At 40.9% G+C, this 23178-nt stretch overlaps 1 protein-coding gene across 9 annotated transcripts in view; it reads left to right on the top strand.

Annotated features, from left to right (window-relative positions):
- LDB2 (LIM domain binding 2) overlaps positions 1-23178 on the top strand; it is a 375607-nt gene that overhangs the window by 238304 nt on the left and 114125 nt on the right. For all 9 annotated transcript variants that reach the window (XR_005554670.1, XR_005554671.1, XM_039326503.1 and 6 more), the window contains exon 3: positions 21467-21639. Coding sequence is in view for 7 of the 9 variants with exons in the window: in XM_039326503.1 (XP_039182437.1) it covers positions 21467-21639 (173 nt within the window). In the remaining 2 variants the exon portion in view is untranslated. The remainder of the gene's footprint in view (positions 1-21466; positions 21640-23178) is intronic.

Below are 23178 nucleotides of genomic sequence, written 5' to 3'. Positions count from 1 at the left end.
TATTTGCTGTGATTCTCGAATTTTAATCAACAAAATTTCCAAAGTTAAAACAAACAGCAATGGTGACAATGGACAGCCCTGTCTAGTCCCCTTCTCAATTGAAAACACCTCTGACAAACCCCCATTAACTATAAGTTGTGCCATTTGCTTTTGATAAATAACACGAAGAGCTTGTAAAATTTTTTCTCCAAAATTCATTTTCTCAATTAATCTTAACATAAATTGCCAATTCAGCTGATCAAAAGCTTTTTCAGCATCTAAAAATATCAATCCTGCAGAAACTTGATTGTTTTTATTTAAATATTCTAATAGGTTAATAATTTGTCTAACATTATTCTTCATATACCTTCCAGTTATAAAACCCGTTTGATCCATATGTATTACATGATGCAAGACCCTCATAAGTCTATTAGCTAAAATTTTCGAAAAAATCTTATAGTCTACATTTAAAAGAGATATAGGTCTATAATTCTTTGGTAAAGTGAGATATTGGTCTTCTTTTGGAATCAAAGATATAAAAGCTCTGCCCCATGACAAGGGGATCTCTGAACCCTGTAATATATTATTAAAAAGCTCCCTTAAAGGTTGAATCAACTCTTGTGCCAAAGTTTTATAATAAATAGATGTCAATCCATCAGTACCCGGTGCTTTACCTAATTTTAATTCTTTAATTACTATCTCAATTTCTTCACTAGTAATCAGGCCATTAATTTCTTGTTTCTGATCTTTTGTTAGTTTAGGAAAATTAGCATCTTTTAAATAATTATCTATATCTAAAGCCTGTACTTTAGTACTCATATATAATTTTTGATAATAATCTAAAAAAGATTTCTTAATCAACTCCTTCTGATATACCAATTTACCATTATAATTTATTTTATCTATGGTTCTCTGTTTCTGCTTCTTTCTCAATTGATAAGCCAACCATCTCCCTGGTTTATTGGCATTGCAAAATGTATTTTGTTTCATATACAATAAATTAGTTGCAGTTTGATCAGCCATCAACATATTAAATTGTGATTTAAGCAATTTTATAGATTCCTTAATCTTCTCATCTGTGGAGTTTAAAATCAGAGCTTTTTCTTTTAATTGAATCTCATCTTCCAACTCCTTGCGTTTCTGCACCTGCTTCTGTCTATGAACCTTATTCATTTGTATCAAAATCCCCCACATGTAAGCTTTACCTGCATCCCAGACCATTGACATTGAAGTTCCCTTATACATATTTAAGGCAAAGTAATCCTTTAATTGCTCCTTTAATTTTTGAACATTCTTTTCTTGTCTAAATAAATTTTCATTCATCCTCCAAGATCTCCCCTCCTCTTTTTCATTAACCAGTTCCATCCAAACTGGACTATGATCCATCAATGTCCTAGGAAAGATCTTAACATTCTTTACCCTAAAATATAAATCCGTTGTAATCAAGAAAAAATCAATTCTTGAGAAAGATTGATGTCTGTCCGAAAAGAAGGTAAAGTCTCTCTCCTCCAAGTTGTGTTCACGCCAATAATCTCGCAGCTCCCAGTCCTCTTTCAAATCAAAAAAAGCTTTAGGTAATTTAGCCTGTTTAAAAGAAATAGAGGGTCCTTTTTTGTCTCTTTGTGTATCTAAAACACCATTCCAATCTCCCATTAATATAACAGATCTATAATCCAACAAAATTAGTTTTTGATGTAACAATCTATAAAATTGTTCCTGTTGTTGATTTGGTGCATACAAACCCACTATAAGTACTTTCTTGCCATACAGACCCACTTCAATTATAACATATCTCCCTTGGGGATCGGATTCTACTAAACAGGCTGATAAATTTTGCTTAACATAAATAACTACTCCCCCTTTTTTCCTGGGAGCAGAAGATACAAAATGAGATCCCAAATGAGCATTAACTAAATATTTTTGATCTTTAGAAATAATGTGTGTTTCCTGCAAACAAATAATATCATTGTTATGTTGCTTTAAGTAATGAAATACTTTCTTTCTCTTTTGGGGGGAATTGAGACCATTAGAATTCCATGTCAGGAGCTTTACCATCTCCCTTGACCAAAAGCCTAGAGAAGACTGCTTCAAGATCTGCCATTGAAGAATGTACTGCAGAGCTCTTGGGTCTTGCTCCTCCCACAGGCACCGAAACAAATTCTTGTAGAACTTCTTTAACTTCTTTCTTCTGTTGTTCCTTTTCCTTACGTCTATGGGCTGCCCAAGTCATTCTTTGCTCTTTGATCTCTGCTTGTTGCGACCACTCAGCCTGTGATTTTCCAACATCCATCAATACTACTTCTTCAGACTGCTGTTCCACCTCCTTGCATCATAGGTGGTGATGAGCCTGCTCCCAGGACCGACCTATAAAACTCCTTTGCTTTAGAAACAGTGTTAAGTCTATAGCGCGTCCCCGCATGACTCACTACGATACCCATCGGAATCTCCCATCTGAATGGCATCAATCTTTTTTTAAGTTCATTAGCTAAGAAAGCAAACTCTTTTCTTCTTCTTAAAATTTTAGATGGAATCTCCTTTAAAATAATGACATCTTGAGCAGCAATCTGAAACCTCTTATTATAAAAAGCTTGTATAATTTCATTACGCAGAGATCTCTTCCCAAAATAGATTACCACATCTCTTGGCAGATTTCTTTGCTTTGCAACCCAAGAGTTAACTCTAAATATTTTTTCAATTTCTCTAAATATTTCCTCCTTCTCTCTATCCAAAATAGCAGCAAAGTCATTTACTACAATCTCTCTCAAGTCTTGTTGCATGTCTTCTCTCAGCCCTCTGATTCTTAAAGCATACTCCATTTCTCTATATTGAGACATAACAATACCATCTTGTGAAATTTCCATCTTTTTTTCCATGGCTTCAAATTTATCTTCCAAAATCTCCACCTTGTCTGCAACTTCTTCCACTCTAGAGTCCAACTTCTCAACCACAGAAGCAAGTCCTGTTAAAGCCATAACTATATCTTGCCTCAAGATGATATTATTCTCCACTAAAAGCTCTTTCACTTCCCCTCTAATTTGAGATACAGCATTTCCCATTATGTCTTGCATATCTTTTACCATTACTGCTGGCAAAGTGGGAGAGGGTGGTGGTGTAGCTTTAGGTTGTTGTATTGGTAAGATCGCAGGAGAAGAAACCACCTTAGGTACTGTAGATGTTGCTTGCCGCTTTGAAGCCATTTTCAAAAAGAAAAAGTTTTGTTTCTTCTTTCCTCCTTTTTTTTAAAAAAAAGAAATAAAAAATACAAAAAAAAGAAAAAAGAAAAATCCCTTAAAAGAAAAAAAAAAAGATAGCAAAGGAAAGTTTAACAAAAAAGAATATTCCCAAAACACAAATCCACCTTAAGAAAAATTTTTTAAAAAAAGAACAATCTAGTCCATTACATTCCGTTTCACTCGCTTTTTTTTAAAAAAAAAACTTTCCGATCGCCATTTTACTTTCACTCTCACAAAAGAAAAAAAAAGAGAAAAAAGAAGGGAAATAAAAATCAACCTTTCAAACTAAAGTCCAAATAAAATCCAATAAAAAAATCCTTTATCCAGCTCTGTCCGCTTTTAAAAGTAACTCACCCGGTCTCTTTAAGCGCGGAGGTGGGAGCAGCGTCTTGCTTTGTCCCCGAGGGACAAAGACAGCTGGGAGGCGGAGGCAACCCGAACTCCGAGGGAGCACTCTTTTCACCCCCCAAAGAAAACTTCCTGGGGGGGTCTCAGAGGCTCTACCTCTATTCAGGTGATACTCCCCTCCCCCCCTTTGCCCGGGAGGGAGGTTTTGAGCCGCGGAACAGCTGGTGCCTGCTGTTCTCTGCAGTTCTAACGCTTTCCCAGGAGGACGGCTACAAAGTAGCCGCCATCATAGACGCTAATCCACCGGAAGTCCGCCTCTTCGCACTTCCTTTTGAGAACGGAGAAATAAGTCAGGCTCCTAAGGTTGTATTTCTTTCTTTCCCCCCACTCCCTAGCTGACAGGTTAGGGAGAAGAAAGTTCAGAGAGAGATACAGTGCAGGAAACAAATTGTTACATTGTACGGAATAGAGGAAGGGAAAGCAATAACCCCGCAGGACATCCCCCCTCCCCCTTGGGAGTATGGCAGAACCCAGGGGAAGGTGAGATTTGTTTTTAAGTCAGAGGGGATAGGTAAAAATGAAATAGGAATGGGTTCTGACACTTTAAGAACTTTAGTTATGTCCTTCAATGGGATCTGTCCTTGACAGTCTGCAGGTATTTCTAGTATTTAATCATTTTCCACCATCCCATCAAACTAAATTATCCAACATCTTCTCAAAACTTTCAATTTCTGTAAAGGAATAATTTCCTGCTTAACATGGTTGTAATTTAGCTGAAACACATTTTGAATTCTAATGTATTTCAGTGATCATAGCCCTCGATCTTTCTTCCAGAATGTTAAGTTTTCAAATAAAGATACCATTGATCCAAAAGTTCCTAATTCAGTGTCTGAAGTGTTGTAACATTTTAGCAATAGATGCAAGGACTTTCATTTCCCTTGCTCCTGCTCATCACAGAGCCTGCAATTTGGATTTAAATAGTCCAATCTTTTCCAGTTTTTGCTTCTTTCTTGTTTCGGTAGAACCATCTCACAATATTTCCTTTCCCATTTTAGTTTGCATATCTCTACTTGTCCAAATATCTTCCAAGAAAACTGGAACAAGCACCAGATTTGTAAAAAATGTGCTGACCAAATATAATTTGTTTTTTTTTTTATGGTATAAGGAACCCACATGTTTATGTTCAACGTAGCAAACAGAGGATTATATTTTGTCACAGCATGCACAGTCTTATTGCATTGAGGTAACCTAGGAGTAAATACAGTAAACAGTGGTCTATATTAAATGGTGGTTTATCTATAAACTATCTATAATACACACCAGGAACAAAATACATACATGTGGTAATATACAGCAGTTACACAGGAAACAGAGAGAAAGATTCCAGCAAAGCCTTCCCTTTTATACTCAAGCTCTTAAAGGGATACAGACTGCTGCTGAGTCATCCCTTACATTGCATCATTCATCTCACATTATACAAGCTGGTTAGCTTCTAAATCATTACCTTGACATATTTTGTTCCCTTAAACAGAGGACCTGTATGCAACTGAAAGCTGTGCACCTAAGTCAACATCTGCAAACTTTCCTTCTGAATAATATCCAGACCTAGTGCCAGGATAAAAGTCATTTCTTTTTCAAATTTCCATCCTGGTCAGCAGTTGGAAAAGCCTCAGTCCACAGTTTTTCTTAGTTTCCCTGCTCTGAATGCAGATGTGGGAAGCTATGGAGGCCATTGAAGCCTCAGACTGCGTTGTTCTTTCTTATGCAGCCTTTAAGGGTGCAAGAACAGTAGTGGTACCTAGTTAAATATCAAAAGTTGCCAAAGCACCAGCTTGGAGGAAAAAGTTACTACTCCGGACTTGCTGTTTTTCTCAAGTTGGCCACCATCCTGAACATCATTAATACAGGCTGTCCAAGTTGGGAAGGAGCATTTAAGACTTTCTGAAACAGATGAATGATATTGTTTCTCTTCATACTACATGATTATGCCCTTGCATCTTTTTTCCAGATCTTGTGACTGGCTTCCTGAATTTTATAGAATCATAGATCTGGAAGGGATCTTGGAGATCTAAGTCTAAAGCAGAAGACCCTATACCATCCTGGACAAATGAATGTACAAACCTTTCTTGAAAACCTCCAGTGATGGAGCACCCACAATTCTGAAAGCAAGCTGTTCCTTTGCTTAATTGTTCTCACTGTCAGGAAACCTAGCAAGCTTCCACCCATTGCTTCTTGTCCTGAGCTCAGGTGCTTTGGAGAATAAGTTAATCCCCTCTTTTCTGTGACAGCCCCTCATGCACTGGAAAACAGCTAACAAGTCATCCCTAATCCTTCTCTTTGGACATACCTAACTCCCTTAACCTTTAAAATGCTTTGCCTCTATAATTTTAATTCCCATGCACAATTCAGAGCTATAATGATCAGAATTAGGATGACATATTGAACCAAATTCTTGAGTCCCATTAGTTTGAGTGTCAATTGACTACCTATCTTTTGTTTGTGATCTGCTGAATTTCTTGCTTTGGATAGGCTGAAACTTCTGATTTCTTAGTGTGCATCTTTCCAGTGGAATGTTAGTGATGAACTGGTTTTTTTTTTATTATAGTATCATGCAGTTATAATTTTATTGCAGCCAACTTTTTGAAGGTAGTATTAAAGAATTATTAATTCTTCACATGGCAGGACACACATATAATAAATGTGTTCAATCCCATTTGTACATCCAGCTAATTCAAGAGAAGAATTTAATGAATTGACAAGTTGTTTATAATTTGTTTTATTTTCCTTTTAAATTCATAGTACATTTGTAAAGCTCTTTCCATTTGAAAAAGATTGAAGAATGTTAAGATTCATCATACTCCTTCAGTGCAACTACTCATTGAACTTGATTATTCAACTGTGGTTTCCTCTGTTTATGATGCAAGATATAATATGTAGCTTGGACACCCCAACTTAATGATGCACCTCATCACTGCTTTTGCAATTGTATATCACAATGAACAGCATCAGGAACACTTTACCTTTAGCCTAGTAATCTGACTACTGTGATAAATCAGAATGTTCTTCTAACAAATATGTACTGAATAAGTTTCTTGCATATAGCAATAGCACTTAGACTTATATACTGCTTCACAGTGCTTTACAGCCCTCTCTAAGCAGTTTACAGAGTCAACAATTTGGGTCCTCAGGTTAGAATAGAATAGAATAACAGTTGGAAGGGACCTTGCAAGTCATCTAGTCCAAACCCCTGCCGAAGCAGGAGACCTTACACCATTTCTGACAGATGGCAATCCAGTCTCTTCTAGAAAGCCTTCAGTGATGAACCTCCCACAACTTCTGAAGGCAAGCTGTTCCATTGGCTGATTGTTCTCACCAGTGCTTTTTTTCTAAAAAAAAAAAAAAAAAAAAAGGTGCCGGAACTCACACACATCATACAACCCGCCTTGCCTACTGTCAGAATCTGATTATATTTCATCTCTAGTTATCAACTATGGAAAACCCCATTCCTGCCTTCTCTGGATTCTGTCATACGATGAAGGGAAGGGGGTGAACAAAGGGGCTTTATGGGCCTCATTTCCTTCAGTACACTTCAGAGAGACTGGATGTGGATACCACCAAAAAGACTAACCATAACAATGGGGCTATTATCTTTCATGTACTCCTCTCTGAAGTCTACCTCCTGTCGGCAGTGAGAGAAAGGGGGTGGGAATGTAATGCCTGGGACTGTCGCTAGAAGAAGGGGATGATGGGGTGGGGCTACTGGGAAAACCCTTAAAACCTTGAATGGGAGAACTTGGACCCCAAGTCCTGTCTAGAATGCCTGCAACCAGTTTCTCTTAATAGAGATGCCTGTTGGAAGAAAGATTCCAAGAGTTCTGTCTTCTTAAGATGCAAAGTAGGGTGGATCCTTACATCTACTCTATAAGGTTTCATCCAAAAAGGGTGCCGGAACTCCATTCTGGGCATTCTATGAGAAAAAAAAAGCCCTGGTTCTCACTGACAGAAAATTTCTCCTTATTTCTAGGTTGAATTTCTCCTTGATCAGTTTCCATCTGTTATTCCTTGTCTGGCCTTCAGGTGATTTGGAAAATAGGTTGACCCCCTTCCTCTCTATGACAGCCCCCTCAAATATTGGAAGACTGCTATTGTGTCTCCTCTGGTCCTTCTCTTCAGTAGACTAGCCATGCCCAGTTCTGTTCTTCATATGTTTCAGCCTCCAGTCCCCTAATCATTTTTGTTGCTCTTTCTCTGCACTCTTTCTAGAGTCTCAACATCTTTTTTATAGTGTGGAGGTCAAAATTATTTGCAATATTCTAGATGTGGTCTTATTAAGACTTTATAAAATGGTATTAGTATCTCATGCGATCTTGATTTAATCCCTCTGTTAATGCAACTGAGGATTGCATTGGCTTTCTTGGCTGTCGCCTCACACTGTTGGCTCATATAATTGATTGTCCACTAAGATTCAAGATGCCTCTCACAGTTACTGCTGTTAAGCCTGATTTCACCCAATCTATATTTGTACTTTTAGTTTTTCTTGCCTAAGAGTAAGACTTTACTTTTCTCTACATTGAATTTCATTTTGTTAGATAGTGCCCATTTTTCAAGTCTGTCAAGATCTTTTTGGATCTTGTCTTCTGGGGTGTTGGCTATTTCTGCCAGCTTAGTGTCAACTGCAGATTTGATAAGTTCCCCTTCCTCATCTAAGCCGTTTATTAAGATATTGAAGAGTACTGGGCCTAAGACAGAACCTTGTGGTACTCCACTGCTTATTTCCCCCCATCTTGATGTAGTACCATTAAGGACTATTCATTGAATACAGTTTGTCAGCCAGTTACAAATCTGTCTGATGGTGATGCTATTTATCCCACTTTTTTCAAGTTTACTAAGAAGTAGATTGTGATCTACTTTGTCGCATGCCTTGCTGAAGTCTAAGTATACTTTAGTCCACAGCATTGCACTAGTCTATTAATTTAGTCACTTTGTCAAAGAATGAAATAAGATTGGCTTGGCATGATCTGTTTTTAACGAAAACATGCTGGCTACTAGTTATAACTTTGTTTCTAGATATTCACAGATCTGTTTTTTGATTATCTTTTCCAGTATCTTCCTGGGTATTGATGTTAGGCTGATTGGTCTGTAGTTTCCTAGGTCTATTTTTTTCTTTTTTTTGAAGATGGGAACCACATCAGATCTTTTCCTGTCCTCTGGTAGTTCCCTGGTACTCCAGGATTTTTTTAAATATATGGTATAGTGGTTCTGAGATGTCATCTGCCAGCTCCTTTAGAACTCTAGGATGTAATCCATCAGGTCCTGGTGATTTGTATACATCAAGATCAGAGAGGTGTTGTCTTACCATTTTTTTTGCTTATTTTAACTTTTATTTCTAGTCAGTCTTTTACAGATATATTTTTGGTAGGTTGGGCTATAGCTTCTTTTTGTGTGAAGATTGATGCAAAGAATGAGTTAAGCAGGTCTGCTTTTTCTCTGCTGTCTGTTACTTCCTTCCTTCCTTGATTTTATTTATATGCTGAAATAAACTTTTTTAAAATTATCTGTGACTTTTGTTTCAAGTCTTTGTTCATTCTGAGCCTTTGCTTTCCTGACTTCAATTTTGCAGATTCTGGCTATTTCCTGATATTCAGCCTTAGTTATGTATCCCTCTTTCCATTTTTTGTAATTGTCCTTTTTATCTTTCAGCGTATCAGAGATATCTTTGTGCAGCCATGTTGCTTTCTTCTTGGATTTCTTGTTTTTTTTTTCATTGGTATTGTGGTGAACTGGGCTTTTATGATCATATTTTGCAGAGTTTCCCAAGCTTCTTGAGTTGTTTTCTCATTTAGGATTTTTGTCCAAGGAAGCTTTCCCAAGTTCTCTCTCTGAATTTGTTAAAATCAGCTCCTATAAATTCTAAGACCATCTTATCATTATGTTCAATTGCTTGTGTTTACATTGTATTGAATTCCAGTATGACATGTTCACTCTCAACAAAGGTTCCTGCAGTTTCAACTCTGTTCATGAGAATTAAGTCCAGTATGTCTGTCCCTCTGGTTCCCTCCTCTACCTTTGGACAACAAAGTTGTCAGCTAGGTTGGTCAGGATCTTTCTCAATTTCTCATTTGATGCATAATTAGTCTTCCAGTTGATGTCAGGGTAAGTCCCCCATTACTATTGTAGTGTGTTTCCTACATATATTTGTTAATTATTTAGCAAAAAGTACATCTATTTTTTCTGCTTGGTTGAATGGCCTGTATTATATACCTATGGCAATGTCATTCTTTTTTTCTTTTATATTGACCCATATACATTCTAGGAGGTTTTCTTATTTGGTATCATGCATTTTTATAGCAATATAGTGATCTTTTACATATAGTGTAACTCCCTCTCCTCTTTTATGGAGTCTGGGTTTTTTTAACAGCTTGTATCCTTCTGTGAGTATGTCTTAGGTGTCATCCCACCAAGTTTCAGTAATTCCAACTATATCGTATCTACCTTAATGTATTAATAATTCAAGTTCACCCTATTTGTTCCCCAAACTTTGAGAATTTGCCTATAGACATTTGAGATCTTTATGTCTGACTCTGGGTATGCTTCCTGTATTTCCTATTTGGTGTTTGAGTTTGTCTTCTTTCCCATCTCTCCTTACCTCATTATTTGTTATCTAGGGTTTTTTGCTTGGAATTAAGTCCTAGAGATCCTAAAAACTGGTCACCCTCCCCCCTCAATTTTAGTTTAAAGCCCTCCTGATAAATTGAGCCAGTCATTTTCTGAAAACATTCTTCCCAGTTTTTGTCAGGTGCAGCCCATCTCTTGCTAAAATTCCATCATGGAGATAGTGCAGACCATGGCCCAGGAATCCAAAGTCCTTTTGGCGACACCAACTCTTTAGCCAGTGGTTCACTTCTAGAATCCTTTGTTCTCTTACTGGATGTTGACCTTTTATTGGCAGTACAGATGAAAAAACTACTTGTGCACCTAACTCCTTAACTTTCTTGCCTAGCTGCTTATAATCACTCAATATTGTTTTCAGATCCTTTTTCATGTCATTCATCCCTGTATGTAGTAGAAGAAAGGGATAGTAATCTGGGTTTTTTATTATTTTGGTTGGGTTCTCAGCCACATCTTTGATTTTTGCTCCAGGGAGACAACCTACCTCTCTGAACTGACTGTCTGGTCTACAGACTGCTGGTTCTGCTCCCTTGAGAATTGAATCATCTATCACCAACATTCACCTTTTTTTCCTAGGGAGGATTGGGGTATTTTTCTACCTATCACAGAAGCACTTGATGATGATGTTTTTTTAGGGACATTTGGTGATGCTTCTTTTCTCCAGTACAGGAGATGGAGAATCCATCAATGGTTTTTCTCTGTCTGCCTGCTCTTGAGACCAAGTAGCCAAATTTGACACGCCCCCTCTTGCTAGGAGACCCAGTCTTAACTTGGTTTCAGCTCTTGAAGATGTATCAGGTTTGGCTCTCAGCAGATAGCAGGTTAGAAATCCATTGGTGAATTCTCCTTTTCTTTCTAAAATTACCTAAATAAATTGGAATTCCCCCTTAATTTTTCCTACAGCACTGGGATCAGTGCTACCTCAAATCACAGATTTGAGGAGTGTGAGTGTGTGGGGGGGAGGTTTCTGCAGTTTTCCCTCTTTGCTTTCCCCAGGGCTCTGGGGAGAATTTCTAAACAGGGGCTGCTTGGGACATCTTTCTTTCTCCCCCCCCCCCCATTTTTTCCTTTCCCTCAAACTACTGGGTGCTCCCTTAGACTGCTGGTCTGAAATTGGAGCTTTGATTCAGGGCCTCCGGACTCACCTTCAGCAGCTGGAATCGATCGTGGACACCATTTTGGTTCCCGATAAAGGCAACAAAGTCCGATTTAGCTTGTCTCTTGCCTGCTGTTTGGAAGCAAGATCATTGGGCGCAATTTCGACGCAGCCTCTACCGCTGCTATTGTGATTGCCCCAGCCACCTGGATCTTTGACTTTGAGGCCGCGGAGACTGTTCTCAGTGGAGAACGAGTTGTGGCTGCCATTTTGGGGCCGCCAACATAGTCAAAGAGCTGTGAACGATCTTCCTTTGGTGTGCTCAATGCTCTGCCCCATCAGTGGTTCAATTTACACAGTCCCCCTTAGGACTTTCAATTCCAATTTCACTGCAATTTACACAGTCCCCTTTAGGACTTTCCATTCCAATTTCACTGCACTCCTCTGGGCACAGTTAGCTAGATCACCTCCTCATGACCGCCATTTTGAGGGCCACATGGGAGCTTCTTTAGGCCCTACGAGGCCTACTCACAGTAGTTGGCCTGACCTAGGCTGCATCTGGGGTGTGTTTCTGTTTTATCACATCACCTTCTGCAATACAATATAAATTGTGTAGTTGCCAATTGAGCCTGATCCTTCCTTGCCAAGACCTTTTTGCCTTTCAGGCCCTCTGCACCCTCATTGGGGCTTTTCCTTTTTACTGATGCACCTTGATGGGCCACCTAAGGCCTCCTGGCGGAGCCCAGAGCAGGTTCCCAACCGTGCTTTCGGCATCTCACGCAAATTGCCGTGACCAAAGTCCAGAGAGAATTTTTTTCTGGTCAGATGGTCAGGGAAGCAGTCTTGTTATTTGTTCCAATTTTGCTTCCGCCAACTGCTTGCCTGCTAGAGCTTCGTCTCAGTTTCCCTGAGGCTGCTCAACCAGGATGGAGGGCTCCACGATGCCTCAACCCATGAGCACTGCCTCTCCATCCTCCAGTTATGGCTGCCAAAAATCCTCCGAACAGGAGGCGGCAGGCAAGCCCAAATCTAAGGCTAAGACCATGCTCAAGAAGTCTTCCAAGTTGGCGGAAAAGCAAGCCAGCCATAGGCACCAGGCTCTGGAGAAAGAGTTCTGCAGAGCATAGAGGCAGTCCGGATTAGAGGTGGATCAAATGGCAGCCCCTGAATTTGACCTTCCCTTAGGATCTTCAACTTCGGCTCAAGGCGTGTGGTCCCCCACAGGGACGGTTGTCATACTCAGCTCTCCTTCCGCATTGGTTCGACACACAACAACAGCTCCAGGTTCAGCCCCAGAGGCCATCTTCACTCCTATGGCTGCAGGACTCAGGGGACAGGACATCGGAGACATTTTCTCCGATGGCCGCCTTGAGGCCTTGCTATCCAAGTTTGTGCTCTAGCAGAACGGTCCTTCCATCCACCTGGTCAGGGGGCTTCCACATCAGCCATGTCACCTTATGTTCCTCCTGCGGGGTTCCCTATACTTCAGGAGCCCACGTCTCCTGCACACTCCTCCATGAGCGGCTACTCTTCCCCGCAAGGTGAGGAACAGCCAGACTTTAATCTGTCAGAGGAGGAACTTCCTCCTGAGCCCTCCCCTTCGGGAGGCCTGTTCAATCCAGCCCTGTTTCTTACATTGCTTCGCAAGGTCACATCAATGGCAAACATAGGGTCTGATCAGTTTCCTCGGCTGCAGGCAACATCGGATTCCAGCCCAAATCCGATATTTTTTGAAACGGTGGCAACCCAACATCACGTTCCGTGCCCCTCTATTTTTCTTAAAGGGATCAAAAAACAATGGGCATCCCCTTCCTCCTTCCCTTCCATGAGCGGGACTGACAAAAAGATATTTAGCACCTCCACAGACCTCACTGATGCACTGGAGGTCCCCAAGGTAGATGAAACCTGGACCCCTCTGGTATCCCAGACTTTGGTCGCTGGGGACATGTCGGAGGCGCTCAAAGTGGATGACAGAAAATGGAACCAAACTTTCCGAAAGACCCATCAATCAGCAGCATGGGCAATTAAAACGGCCACTTGTGCATCCTTTTTTATCGGACTACCCTTTTATGGCTTCGTCGACTTCAGGCCAGAGTCACTGCTGAGGACATTCGGACCCACCAGGACCTAAGCAAAATGGTGGCAGCCACTGTGTACGCTGCAGATACAACACTTCAGTCGGCTAACTTTGCCTCTAGGTCTCTAGCATCCAACATCACAGCCAGAAGGATGCTATGGCTGAAACACTGGCAGGCTGACGCCAAGGCCAAATGGCATCTAGCAACTGCTCCCTATCTGGGCAATAATTTATTTGGGGAGGCCCTGGCTCCGTACCTTGTGGAAAACAAGGACAAGTGGAAGGTCATGGCTCACTTGAACAAACGGTCCGACAAATGTCTTGCTCCATATTTTCGTAGGCAATCCTTTTGGCCGGCAGCAGGTCCAACAGTTACTCAGCCTTCCTGCTCATACACTCCCAGACAGGACAGACCGTATGACCGTCGTTATGACAGGCCAGGCTTTCAGTCCAGGCAGCAGAGCCAGTCTAAGCGGCCATTTTGAGGGGCAGGATGCCCCTACAGAAGGTCCAATTGACTCTTACACTGCTCTTCCCATCGGGGGAAGGCTGGACCACTTCTTCCATCAGTGGGAACTCACTTCCACGGACAACTGGGTCTTATAAACCATCCAGTTTGGTCTGTCCCTAGAGTTTCTAGCCAAGCCCCCAGACCAATTCATTGCCTGTTCTGTTTCCAGGGATCCACTCAAACAGGGACTCATGCAGGAGGCCATTCAACATCTTCTAGAGATTTGGGCCATAGAACCGGTACCACCGGACCACAGGGGAGGGGGATTCTACTCCATCCTCTTTGTGGTTCCCAAGGCCTCAGGGGGGTGGAGAGCGATTCTGGACCTCAAAGACCTAAACTATTACATCACTTACAAAAAGTTCAAGATGCAATCACTCCAGTTCATCCTGGGGGGCATCAGACAGGGAGACTTCCTGTAGTCAATAAACCTCACGGAGGCATATCTCCACATCCCTATCCATCCAGCTCATGGTGGTTCCTCAGGTTCTGTTACAGGGGCAGGCATTTCCAGTACAAGGCCCTTCCTTTCTGCCTTTCCTTGGCACCCAGGGTGTTCACCAAGATCCTGGCCATACTAGCTGCCCAGTTGAGGAAGGACGACATCCTGATCCAAGTGTCATCCTTCCAGGCAGCTCAGGCAGACCTGAAACTCACCATTCAACAACATGTTTTCTCAGTCAATTTCCCAAAAAGCTAGACGGTTCCCTCATCCAGGCTTCTGCACCTGGGAGCCGTCATAGACACCACAAACTGCATGGTTTCTCAGGAGCGATTGGTCAGCATCAGGGACCTGGCTCGCCAGGTGTTCAAGGACCATACCATTCCACTGGTCTTACTTTCCCAACTGTTGGGAAATATGGTCTCCTGCATAGCCATAGTTCCCTGGGCCAGGCTCCACTTGCGGGACCTCAAATGGTTCCTCCTACCATTTCAGTGGGTGAATGCCAGTGCATCCAACTGTCAGGTCAGGGTCCCAGTTCACATCCGCAGGTCTCTGCACTGGTGGTTCTCACAAGTGGTGACCAAAGGATCACCCTTCAAGGAACCGGACCGCATCACCATCACAACAGACGCCAGTCTATTTGATTGGGGAGCCCATCTACAGTCTCAGTTTGCACAAGGCCGTTGGTCCTGCGCAGACTTGAGACACAACATCAATTGGCTGGAGCTCAGAGCCATCCACTTAGCTTTTCAACAATTCAGGCACTGGATCAGGGGATGTCATGTTCTGATCCTTATGGACAACGTGGCGTCCAAGGCACACGTCAATCACCAGGGGGGCACCAGGTCCAGGTCCCTTATGTCCAAGGCATGGCTTCTGAGTTCCTGGGCAGAGTCCAACCTGGCCTATCTCAGGGCTGAACACATCTCGGGGGTCGAGAACCAGCAGGCCGACTTTTTGAGTTGCTCTACCGTGGACCCCTTGGAGTGGGGGTTGCATCTGGATCTGTTTTCCGAGATCTCCCACAGGTTCGCCCATTCAATCCTCGACCTGTTTGCATCGTCAACCAATGCCCAATTCCCCAAGTACTACTCCCGCTATTTTCTTCCAGGGGCAGAGGGGACAGACGCCTTGCAGACCCCGTGGCCACAAGGTCTCCTCTATGTCTTCCCTCCTCTCCCACTCATACCGGCGACCATCTGCAAACTACTCCAGGAGCAGGTGGAAGTGATCCTCATGGCCCCATACAGAGGCCGTGGTTTGCCGACTTGGTGAATCTTTCCCGGTCTCCTCCATGGAAGATTCCTCCACATCGCGTGTCCTTACACCAGGGGGCCCTCCAACACCCGGACCCTCAATGGTTACAGTTGACCGTCTGGTGCTTGAGCGCAGCATCATGACACAAGAATTATTTTTCCCCCACGCAATTACCATGATTCAGGCCTCTCGTCGCCCAGCGACCAATCGCGTTTATGATTCTACTTGGAAAAATTTTTGCCTTTGGTGTAGAAGGCGACAACTGGATATCTACAAATTGACCATCCCTCAGATCATAGATTATCTTCTGGACGGTCTGGACAGAGGCCTGGCCCCTGCGGCTATTCACAGACAGGTGGCAGCCCTGTCAACAATACTCACTTGTGAGGATTCAGTTCCCTTAGCCCACCATCCTAGGATTCGTGCCTTTATCAAGGGTGCATGCAACACCAGGCCTCCCGTGGTACACAGGTACCTCTCTTGGAAATTGCCTCGCATCCTTTGCGCTCTAACAAAACCACCTGTTGAGCCCATACTGTAGTGACTATTCCGTTGCGGAACCTGTCTCTTAAGATTGCATTCTTAATCGCCATCATGTCAGCCAGATGTATCTCTGAGCTGGCTGCTCTATCGGTCAGGAATGACCTTTGTATCTTTCACAGTGATCGGGTGATCCTTCATCTGGACCCCGCCTTTGTGCCCAAGGTAAACTCGCTCTTCCATAGAGCACAGGAAGTCATCTTGCCAAATTTTTGCCCAATCCTTCCCATGACTTGGAGCGGCAGTGGCACACACTGAAAGTCCGCAGGGCACTGCGGCGTTACATGAAGTGCACGGAGCCTTTTCGTAGGTCTGAGGCCCTATTTATCTCCTTCTGTCCAGCTTCTCTATTGGCAGATGGATCGGGGCCTGTATTGCGCAGGCATACCAGTCCTCTTCCCTGCTGGCTCCAAGTCATTTTACTGTCCATTCCACTCGCAGTGCTGCGACCTCTGCAGCATGGGCCACTCAGGCGTCTATCGAGGAGATTTGCAGGGCTGTGACATGGTCCTCGCCCTCCCCATTTGTACGCCATTACAGGATCGACCGCTTCGCTTTGGCGGACGCCTCCTTTGGTCAGAGGGTCCTTCAGCAGGTGGTCTCTGGGGACACTATTCTGGCCTTATCTGCTTCCCACCCATCAGGACAGTGAGGCTTTGGTATGTCCCATTGGTTCTCCATCTCCTGTACTGGAGAAGGGGCATTGTCCTACCTGAATGCCTTTTCTCAGTACGGAGATGGAGAATCCACACCCACCCTTTAGGTCAGTTAGACCGAATTTAAGGGTTTGAGAGCCAACACCTCATCCACCTTCAGCCACTTTCGCCTTCGTTAAGACTGGATCTCCTAGCAAGAGGGGGCATATCATGTTTGGCTACTTGGTCTCAAGAGCAGGCAGACAGAGAAAACCCATTGGTGGATTCTCCATCTCCGTACTGAGAAAAGGCGTTCAGGTAAGACAATGCCCCTTCTAGATGTCTGCATGTCTTCTTCCAGGGAAAGTCTATGAAATTGGTTGCTCAGCAGCAGTGGTGCTGCATCAGAGTGGGTTGGGTTGGACAGAGGTTTTGTAATAGGTTTGTGTTTTTTTCTATGAATGACATGTTTCCATTTCTCTTCTTCTAAGGGGTCAATTCTTTTAGAAGTTGTTTGATCATTATTATGTTCAATTTGGGCATATTCTCCTTGCAAGGTTTGGGGTTTCTCATTTTGTAGGTTGAGTTTCAGAGTGGTTAGAGTTTCCTCCTTATTTTTTCTTCTAGTAACTCAATTAGTTTGCAATTGGTACATATATAGTTTGGGTTTTCTATGGGTATAAACATGGAACATGTTTTGCAGATCAAAATAGCATCCATTTCTTTTTCCATGAGTGGATTAAAAAAATTGAGAATAAGAATGTAGAAACTTTTGTCACAGATTTTTAAAAGGGAAAGATGTCCAGTTTAGAATTCAATATTCTAACAGATCATTTAAAAATTTCAGTTGAGACAACTGGGCTCCAACTTGTTCTATGGGAGAAACAGCAGATACCCAAAGAACTTCCTATTCCTTTCTTTTGAATCTCTTCCACTCAAGGCTGTCAGAAGAGTGGTGAACTTGCAATCTTATGCATACTTACTTGTGAATAATTCTAAATCCCATTTATCGCATTAAGATTTATTCAAGAGGGGTCTCTAAAACCATGGAAATCACAATAAAAACTCTTGAGTTCTGGTAATGTCAGTAAACACAGCAGGAGTTTATAATCTTATTTATACATTGATAGTTTTATAGTATTTTACCTATTAACAGCAAATTCATTTATCAGTCTAGATCACGGGTGTCAAACTCATCATGTCACATGACGTGTTGCGACGTGTTGTGACTATTTTTGCATTGCCGGAGCTAGGGTGGGCATGTCCTCTGCATGAGGCAACCGGCCCGCAGGCTGGCAGTTTGACACCCCTGGCCTAGATCATTGTGTATCTGTAAGGAACCACTTCAATCCACATCTTAAGAAAACAGAACTCTTGGAAACGATCTCTTCCAACAGGAACTTTTATTAAGAGAAATTGATAGCAGGCATGATAGACAGGATCTGAGGGATTTCCTTACAAATCAATGTTTTAAAGTGACCCTAAGCAACCCCCACCCCGCAGTACTTCCGGGCGATTCAGACCGGCAGATTTCTAGATGTTAAATCCAGGAAAGATAACATCAATCCAACTCCATTGTGCACGATCATTCAACAGCTCCTCACACCTTATTTTGATGATGGAGAAATAAACCAGATCCTGGAGGCCTGTATCTTTTCACCCCCCTTTTCCTAGCTGGCTGGTAAGGAGGAGAAGTTCAGAGGGATATAGGATAAGAGACAAATGGTTACATTGTAATGGTTAGAAGCCCCGAAGGCGAATAAACAAAGGTTACTTTGTAGTGAATGTGTGTGTGTGTGTGTGTGTGTGTGTGTGTGTGTGTGTGTGTGTGTATTTGATTTTTTTTAACATAAACACCTTAATATTTGGTAAGCAGCATGTTGTCTGGGCTTATATTTGCAAAGTAATCACTAACGATCAGTTTCTATATTCCAAAGTCCACATAATAGCTTTGCTTGATTTTCTCTTCTCCCAATAATATTCTCTTTGCCAACCTTGAATTGATACAATTCTTATTAGTTTGATAGGTAACAATTAAATATAAAGATTTTTCTAAAACTTCTACAAATAATAATCACATCAATATCATGCTTCTTTTCTATCTTGTATCTTGGTTGCCTCATCATAAATCCTGTTTACAATTCTTATTTAAATTTGTTTTCCCTACAATGTTCAAAACATTCTTACTGGTTAACATTTTCTCAAGGTTAAGTACATTTATTTCCAAAAATTTTCTGTTCTTTTTACCCATAATTAAACATATGTTTAATCTTTAGATGTTCCATTTAATAAATCCAATCATTTAATCTTTTAACTCTATTCAAAAGATTTTTTTTAAATTATCCGTTGGAATTTTCTTAAAGTCAATTACATTTAAATATCTAAAACATTTACTTTATATTGACCATCCCAAACATTTCTCATATATTTCTCATATCAAAAAACAAACTAAAAAAAAGAGAAAAGAAAGAATACTATATTACTTGGGGGGGGGTTCATCCCTCTAAAGCTAAAATCTTTCTATTTCTTCAACCATATTCAAACAAGTGTTTAATTTTTAAATATTCCCTCTGATACATCCCATCATCTAATTCCTCAATTCTCACTTTAGCCCTCTTCTTTTGCCAAACATCTTTCCCAATCAATATATTCTGTTGAATCAAAGAGTCTTTCCATAATCCTGCAAATGTTGTTGTAGATATAAGAGGCAAATCAAGCAACATGTCTTTGTAAAAAGATTTTGCCCCTTCATATTCATTGAAGATCCTGTCTTTTCTTTCTCTCTTAGTTTCTCTCATCATCCCTTCTCTCCCCATTTCTCGTAGTACTCCCGACAGCTCTGCAATCCATTTTGTCAAATCTTTTTTCTTATACTGAGATTTATTTTGTGGTCTTAGAGTACAAGTTATCTTTTCCATATCCAATGTTTCTTGTAAGTCCTTCTTCATTTGAGTCAAGTCATACTTCCTTATATTATTAAGTTCTATTTTTAAATCTTTTTCCTCCAATTTGTATTCAGTTATCTGCTTTATTTGCTCCCTCTCAATTATTATCCTGAGAGTTCTTTTGCTATGAAATCAAATTGGAGATGGATTCATTTATATTTTCAAAATTATTTTCAATTTCCTCATGGTTTAAGATCATTGTTGTTTGAATTAGTTGCAACATCTCATACATCTCCTCCTGGAAAGTATTTGTTTTTTCTTGATCATTCTTTCTGCAGATCTCTGATTTTCCATAATAGCCAAAAATCAAGGTTTTCCTTTCTTTGCAAACAGCTTTAGAGTCACAGTTAAGTTAATATTTGTAATTCAGAAAGGTCAGATTTTTTTTAAGTTTATAGTTCTTATTTTGTATGTAGCCAGAGGTTTTCTTTTTTTGTCACAGCTGTTCTCTATTATTAGAACTTTGAAGGCCATAAGAATAGATTAACTTTTCTTGGGCTTTAATCTTGTATTAGAGCAACTGTTGTTGTAATTTTCATCCACCACTAGATGTCAGCACCAGTTCATTTTTTTCAGTTTTCAAAATAAACAATTATCTTCTATTTTCATAGTTTAAAATGAAGATCTTAAGGGATTTTAGACAAATAACAAACCAGTTTTAGGTCTTATATTCATTTCATTTCAGTATATTCTTCCCCCATAAAATATTTAATTCGCCACTTCCGTCTGCAGAAAGGTGGAGCAAACGGCCCCTTCCTCATTTCAGAGATTTTTCTTCTTCATGGGGTTTTCCCCCAGGAAATTAGTTAATATGTAGAATAGAGAAAATCAATGTTCTTACCCAGATCCAAGCACGTCATTTACCATCATGTTAAAGTAGTGCTTTTGGGCTTTGGTTGCTTGTAGCTTAGGCTAGACTCTGAAATTTGGCTAGCCTTTCTCCCGTTGGTTTCTGGAAGGCTTTTCCCAGACCAATCGGGTCAACCACTGTCTCTCCGTGGTCCACAGAACTTCCTTCATTCTTTGCTGCCTGTTTGGGGCAACTTCTGGCCCATTTAGAGTCCCCTAACAGGCAGCTGTAGGGTGCGGAGCCTCGCAATCCCTCGGCTACTGCACTACTGTGCAAAACCAGAAGCCTAGAACATTGTGTATCTGAAGCATCTTTATCCACCCAGAATAGGGGGAAATCAGTCTCCTTGAGGAAGGACAGAAAGGGAAAGAAAGCTGAAAAATGAAGGATGGGCCCAGTCGCTTTGAAATAGGCAGAGAAGGGCTGGAATAGAACAGAGAATAAGTGAAAATGGCATTGATGGCTGGCTGGAATCCTAAGCAAGAAAACTCCACCTTGCAAGTCTTACTTATAGTCATGTAACAGGAGAATCCAGAAAAGCAGGTGTGGTTGTCAAAAAAATTAAGGCAATGGCCACAACTATATGCATTTGGAATACATATGACAAGATGCAGTGCTTCAATCGCATATACCCAGCAGTCGTCATTTTCTAAAAATCCACCCCTGCAGATCCATGATGCAGAAATAAGAGTTGCAATAAAAGGACCATACTGTGGCAACTGGTTGTTAAATGAATAAAAATATCCAGTTACTACTCCATTAGTATTTTTGGAAACTAGGATTGGTTTGCTCTAAAGTCAATGTGGTCTAGTCAATTAACAGCTGTCAACAGTTTAACATGTTCTCTCTAGCAGCTCATGTGCTTTGTATTTTCCCCACAGCCATTGGAAGGACCCTCATCCCTCGTTATTTTAGCACTATCTTTGAAGGAGGAGTGACAGACCTGTATTACATCCTCAAGCACTCAAAAGAATCCTATCATAGCTCCTCCATCACAGTGGATTGTGATCAGTGCACCATGGTCAGCCAACATGGAAAACCTATGTTTACAAAGGTAATAGGAAAGGGTGATGTGAAACATGCAAATAATGGGTGTTCAAGATACTTTTCTGTCTATATAACAAATGTTTTCTCTGAGTGTTGATGAATTTCCTGGTTCCTTAGATATCAGCATTCTTTTTTAAAGGAACATATAACTAGATTGTTAGTCATAAGCTGAAAACTGGGAGAAAGCACCACTATTATTTTAATAGATTATTTTGTTTAAGAGTATGAAAAAGAGAATGCCAGATCTGGACACAAGCCCAGATGGATACTTTTATTTGTTTAGCAAAGGGACAGTCATACAACTATTCCATCAAACATGAGCTTGGCACATCATGCAAAGATTCATTTGTATAGAAACCAAGTTTACACTACTTAAACACAAACATATGCACACCTCATATATTATGTTAAATTGGAGGTGATCTGTCCCTATCCTCTATCAGAAAATGAGAATATCAGCCTATATAAGGGACAGGCTACCTGTCTATTGAGTCTTCCAGAAGACATTCCAAAAGAGAACTATGTTAGACTATGGTAGCCAAAAATATAAGGAGTCTGGCAGCAGCAGAAGAGCTACTTAATTTGGAGAAAGTAAAGCTAGGGAAGAAATCATGCTGAATGTTTGAACATGAATTTGAATGGAATGGAAAAACTGTTTGTGCACCTCGGTATTGAGGGAGCTGGACAGATTCCAACAATCCCAGATGCCATGACATATGATCAGATATCATCATCATCATCATCCAGTGCTATCAAGTCATTATAGCTCCCAGTGCTTTAAAAACTGAAAAGAATATGACATAAAGCATAAGAAAAAAACAACTATAATTAAACAACCATGGTAAACAAAAAAGGTAATAATAATTAAATTTTTACTCTACAGACCTCATAACACTATAGCTCAAAATAATTTTAAAATCAAATCAAAGGTAGCATTAATAATAATTTTTTTAGAAAATCATAATAAAAGTGACTGGTGAAGGATTACTTCCCAACTACACTTAATACCTTCTGGAAATCCATTACCAAGGTACCTAGTCTACCTTCTAGAGCAGGCATGTCAAACTACCGGCCTGCGGGCTGGATGCGTCATGCCAAAACCACGCCCACCCCATTACTGGCAATGGGGAAAAAGTCCCGATATGTCATGCGACATCAGGTGATGTCATGAGTTTGACATGCCTGTTCTAGAGGTAGGTTGTTCCCCCCAAAAAATAGTTGCTAAGCAATGCTTTATTGTCACAGTTCCCCCACTTTACAAAAATGGGATACTTGTAGACACTGCAAATATCTTGGTGTCAAGCCTTCTGGGTAAAGAAGTTAAAACTACCACTGTAATTCCACTCAGAAGCCTGCTGATAAAAGTTGTGATCCAGTAATATCTCTGGTTACCATCCTTTCTGTATAATTTTGCCTTTAAAGATAAAATAGTTGGTCATTATTTCAAACTTTTAGGAGATGACCCTTATATGACAGGTTTTATTTTCCCAAGAAGTTTTATCTTTTAAGAAAGTGATTGCCCCTGTCAATAATAACAATATCCAGT

Source organism: Crotalus tigris, unplaced genomic scaffold (genome assembly GCF_016545835.1).
Source record: "Crotalus tigris isolate CLP2741 ecotype Arizona unplaced genomic scaffold, ASM1654583v1 scf7180000024341.3516292, whole genome shotgun sequence".
Lineage (NCBI taxonomy): Eukaryota > Metazoa > Chordata > Lepidosauria > Squamata > Viperidae > Crotalus > Crotalus tigris.
This window is presented reverse-complemented; position numbering and strand designations above follow the sequence as displayed.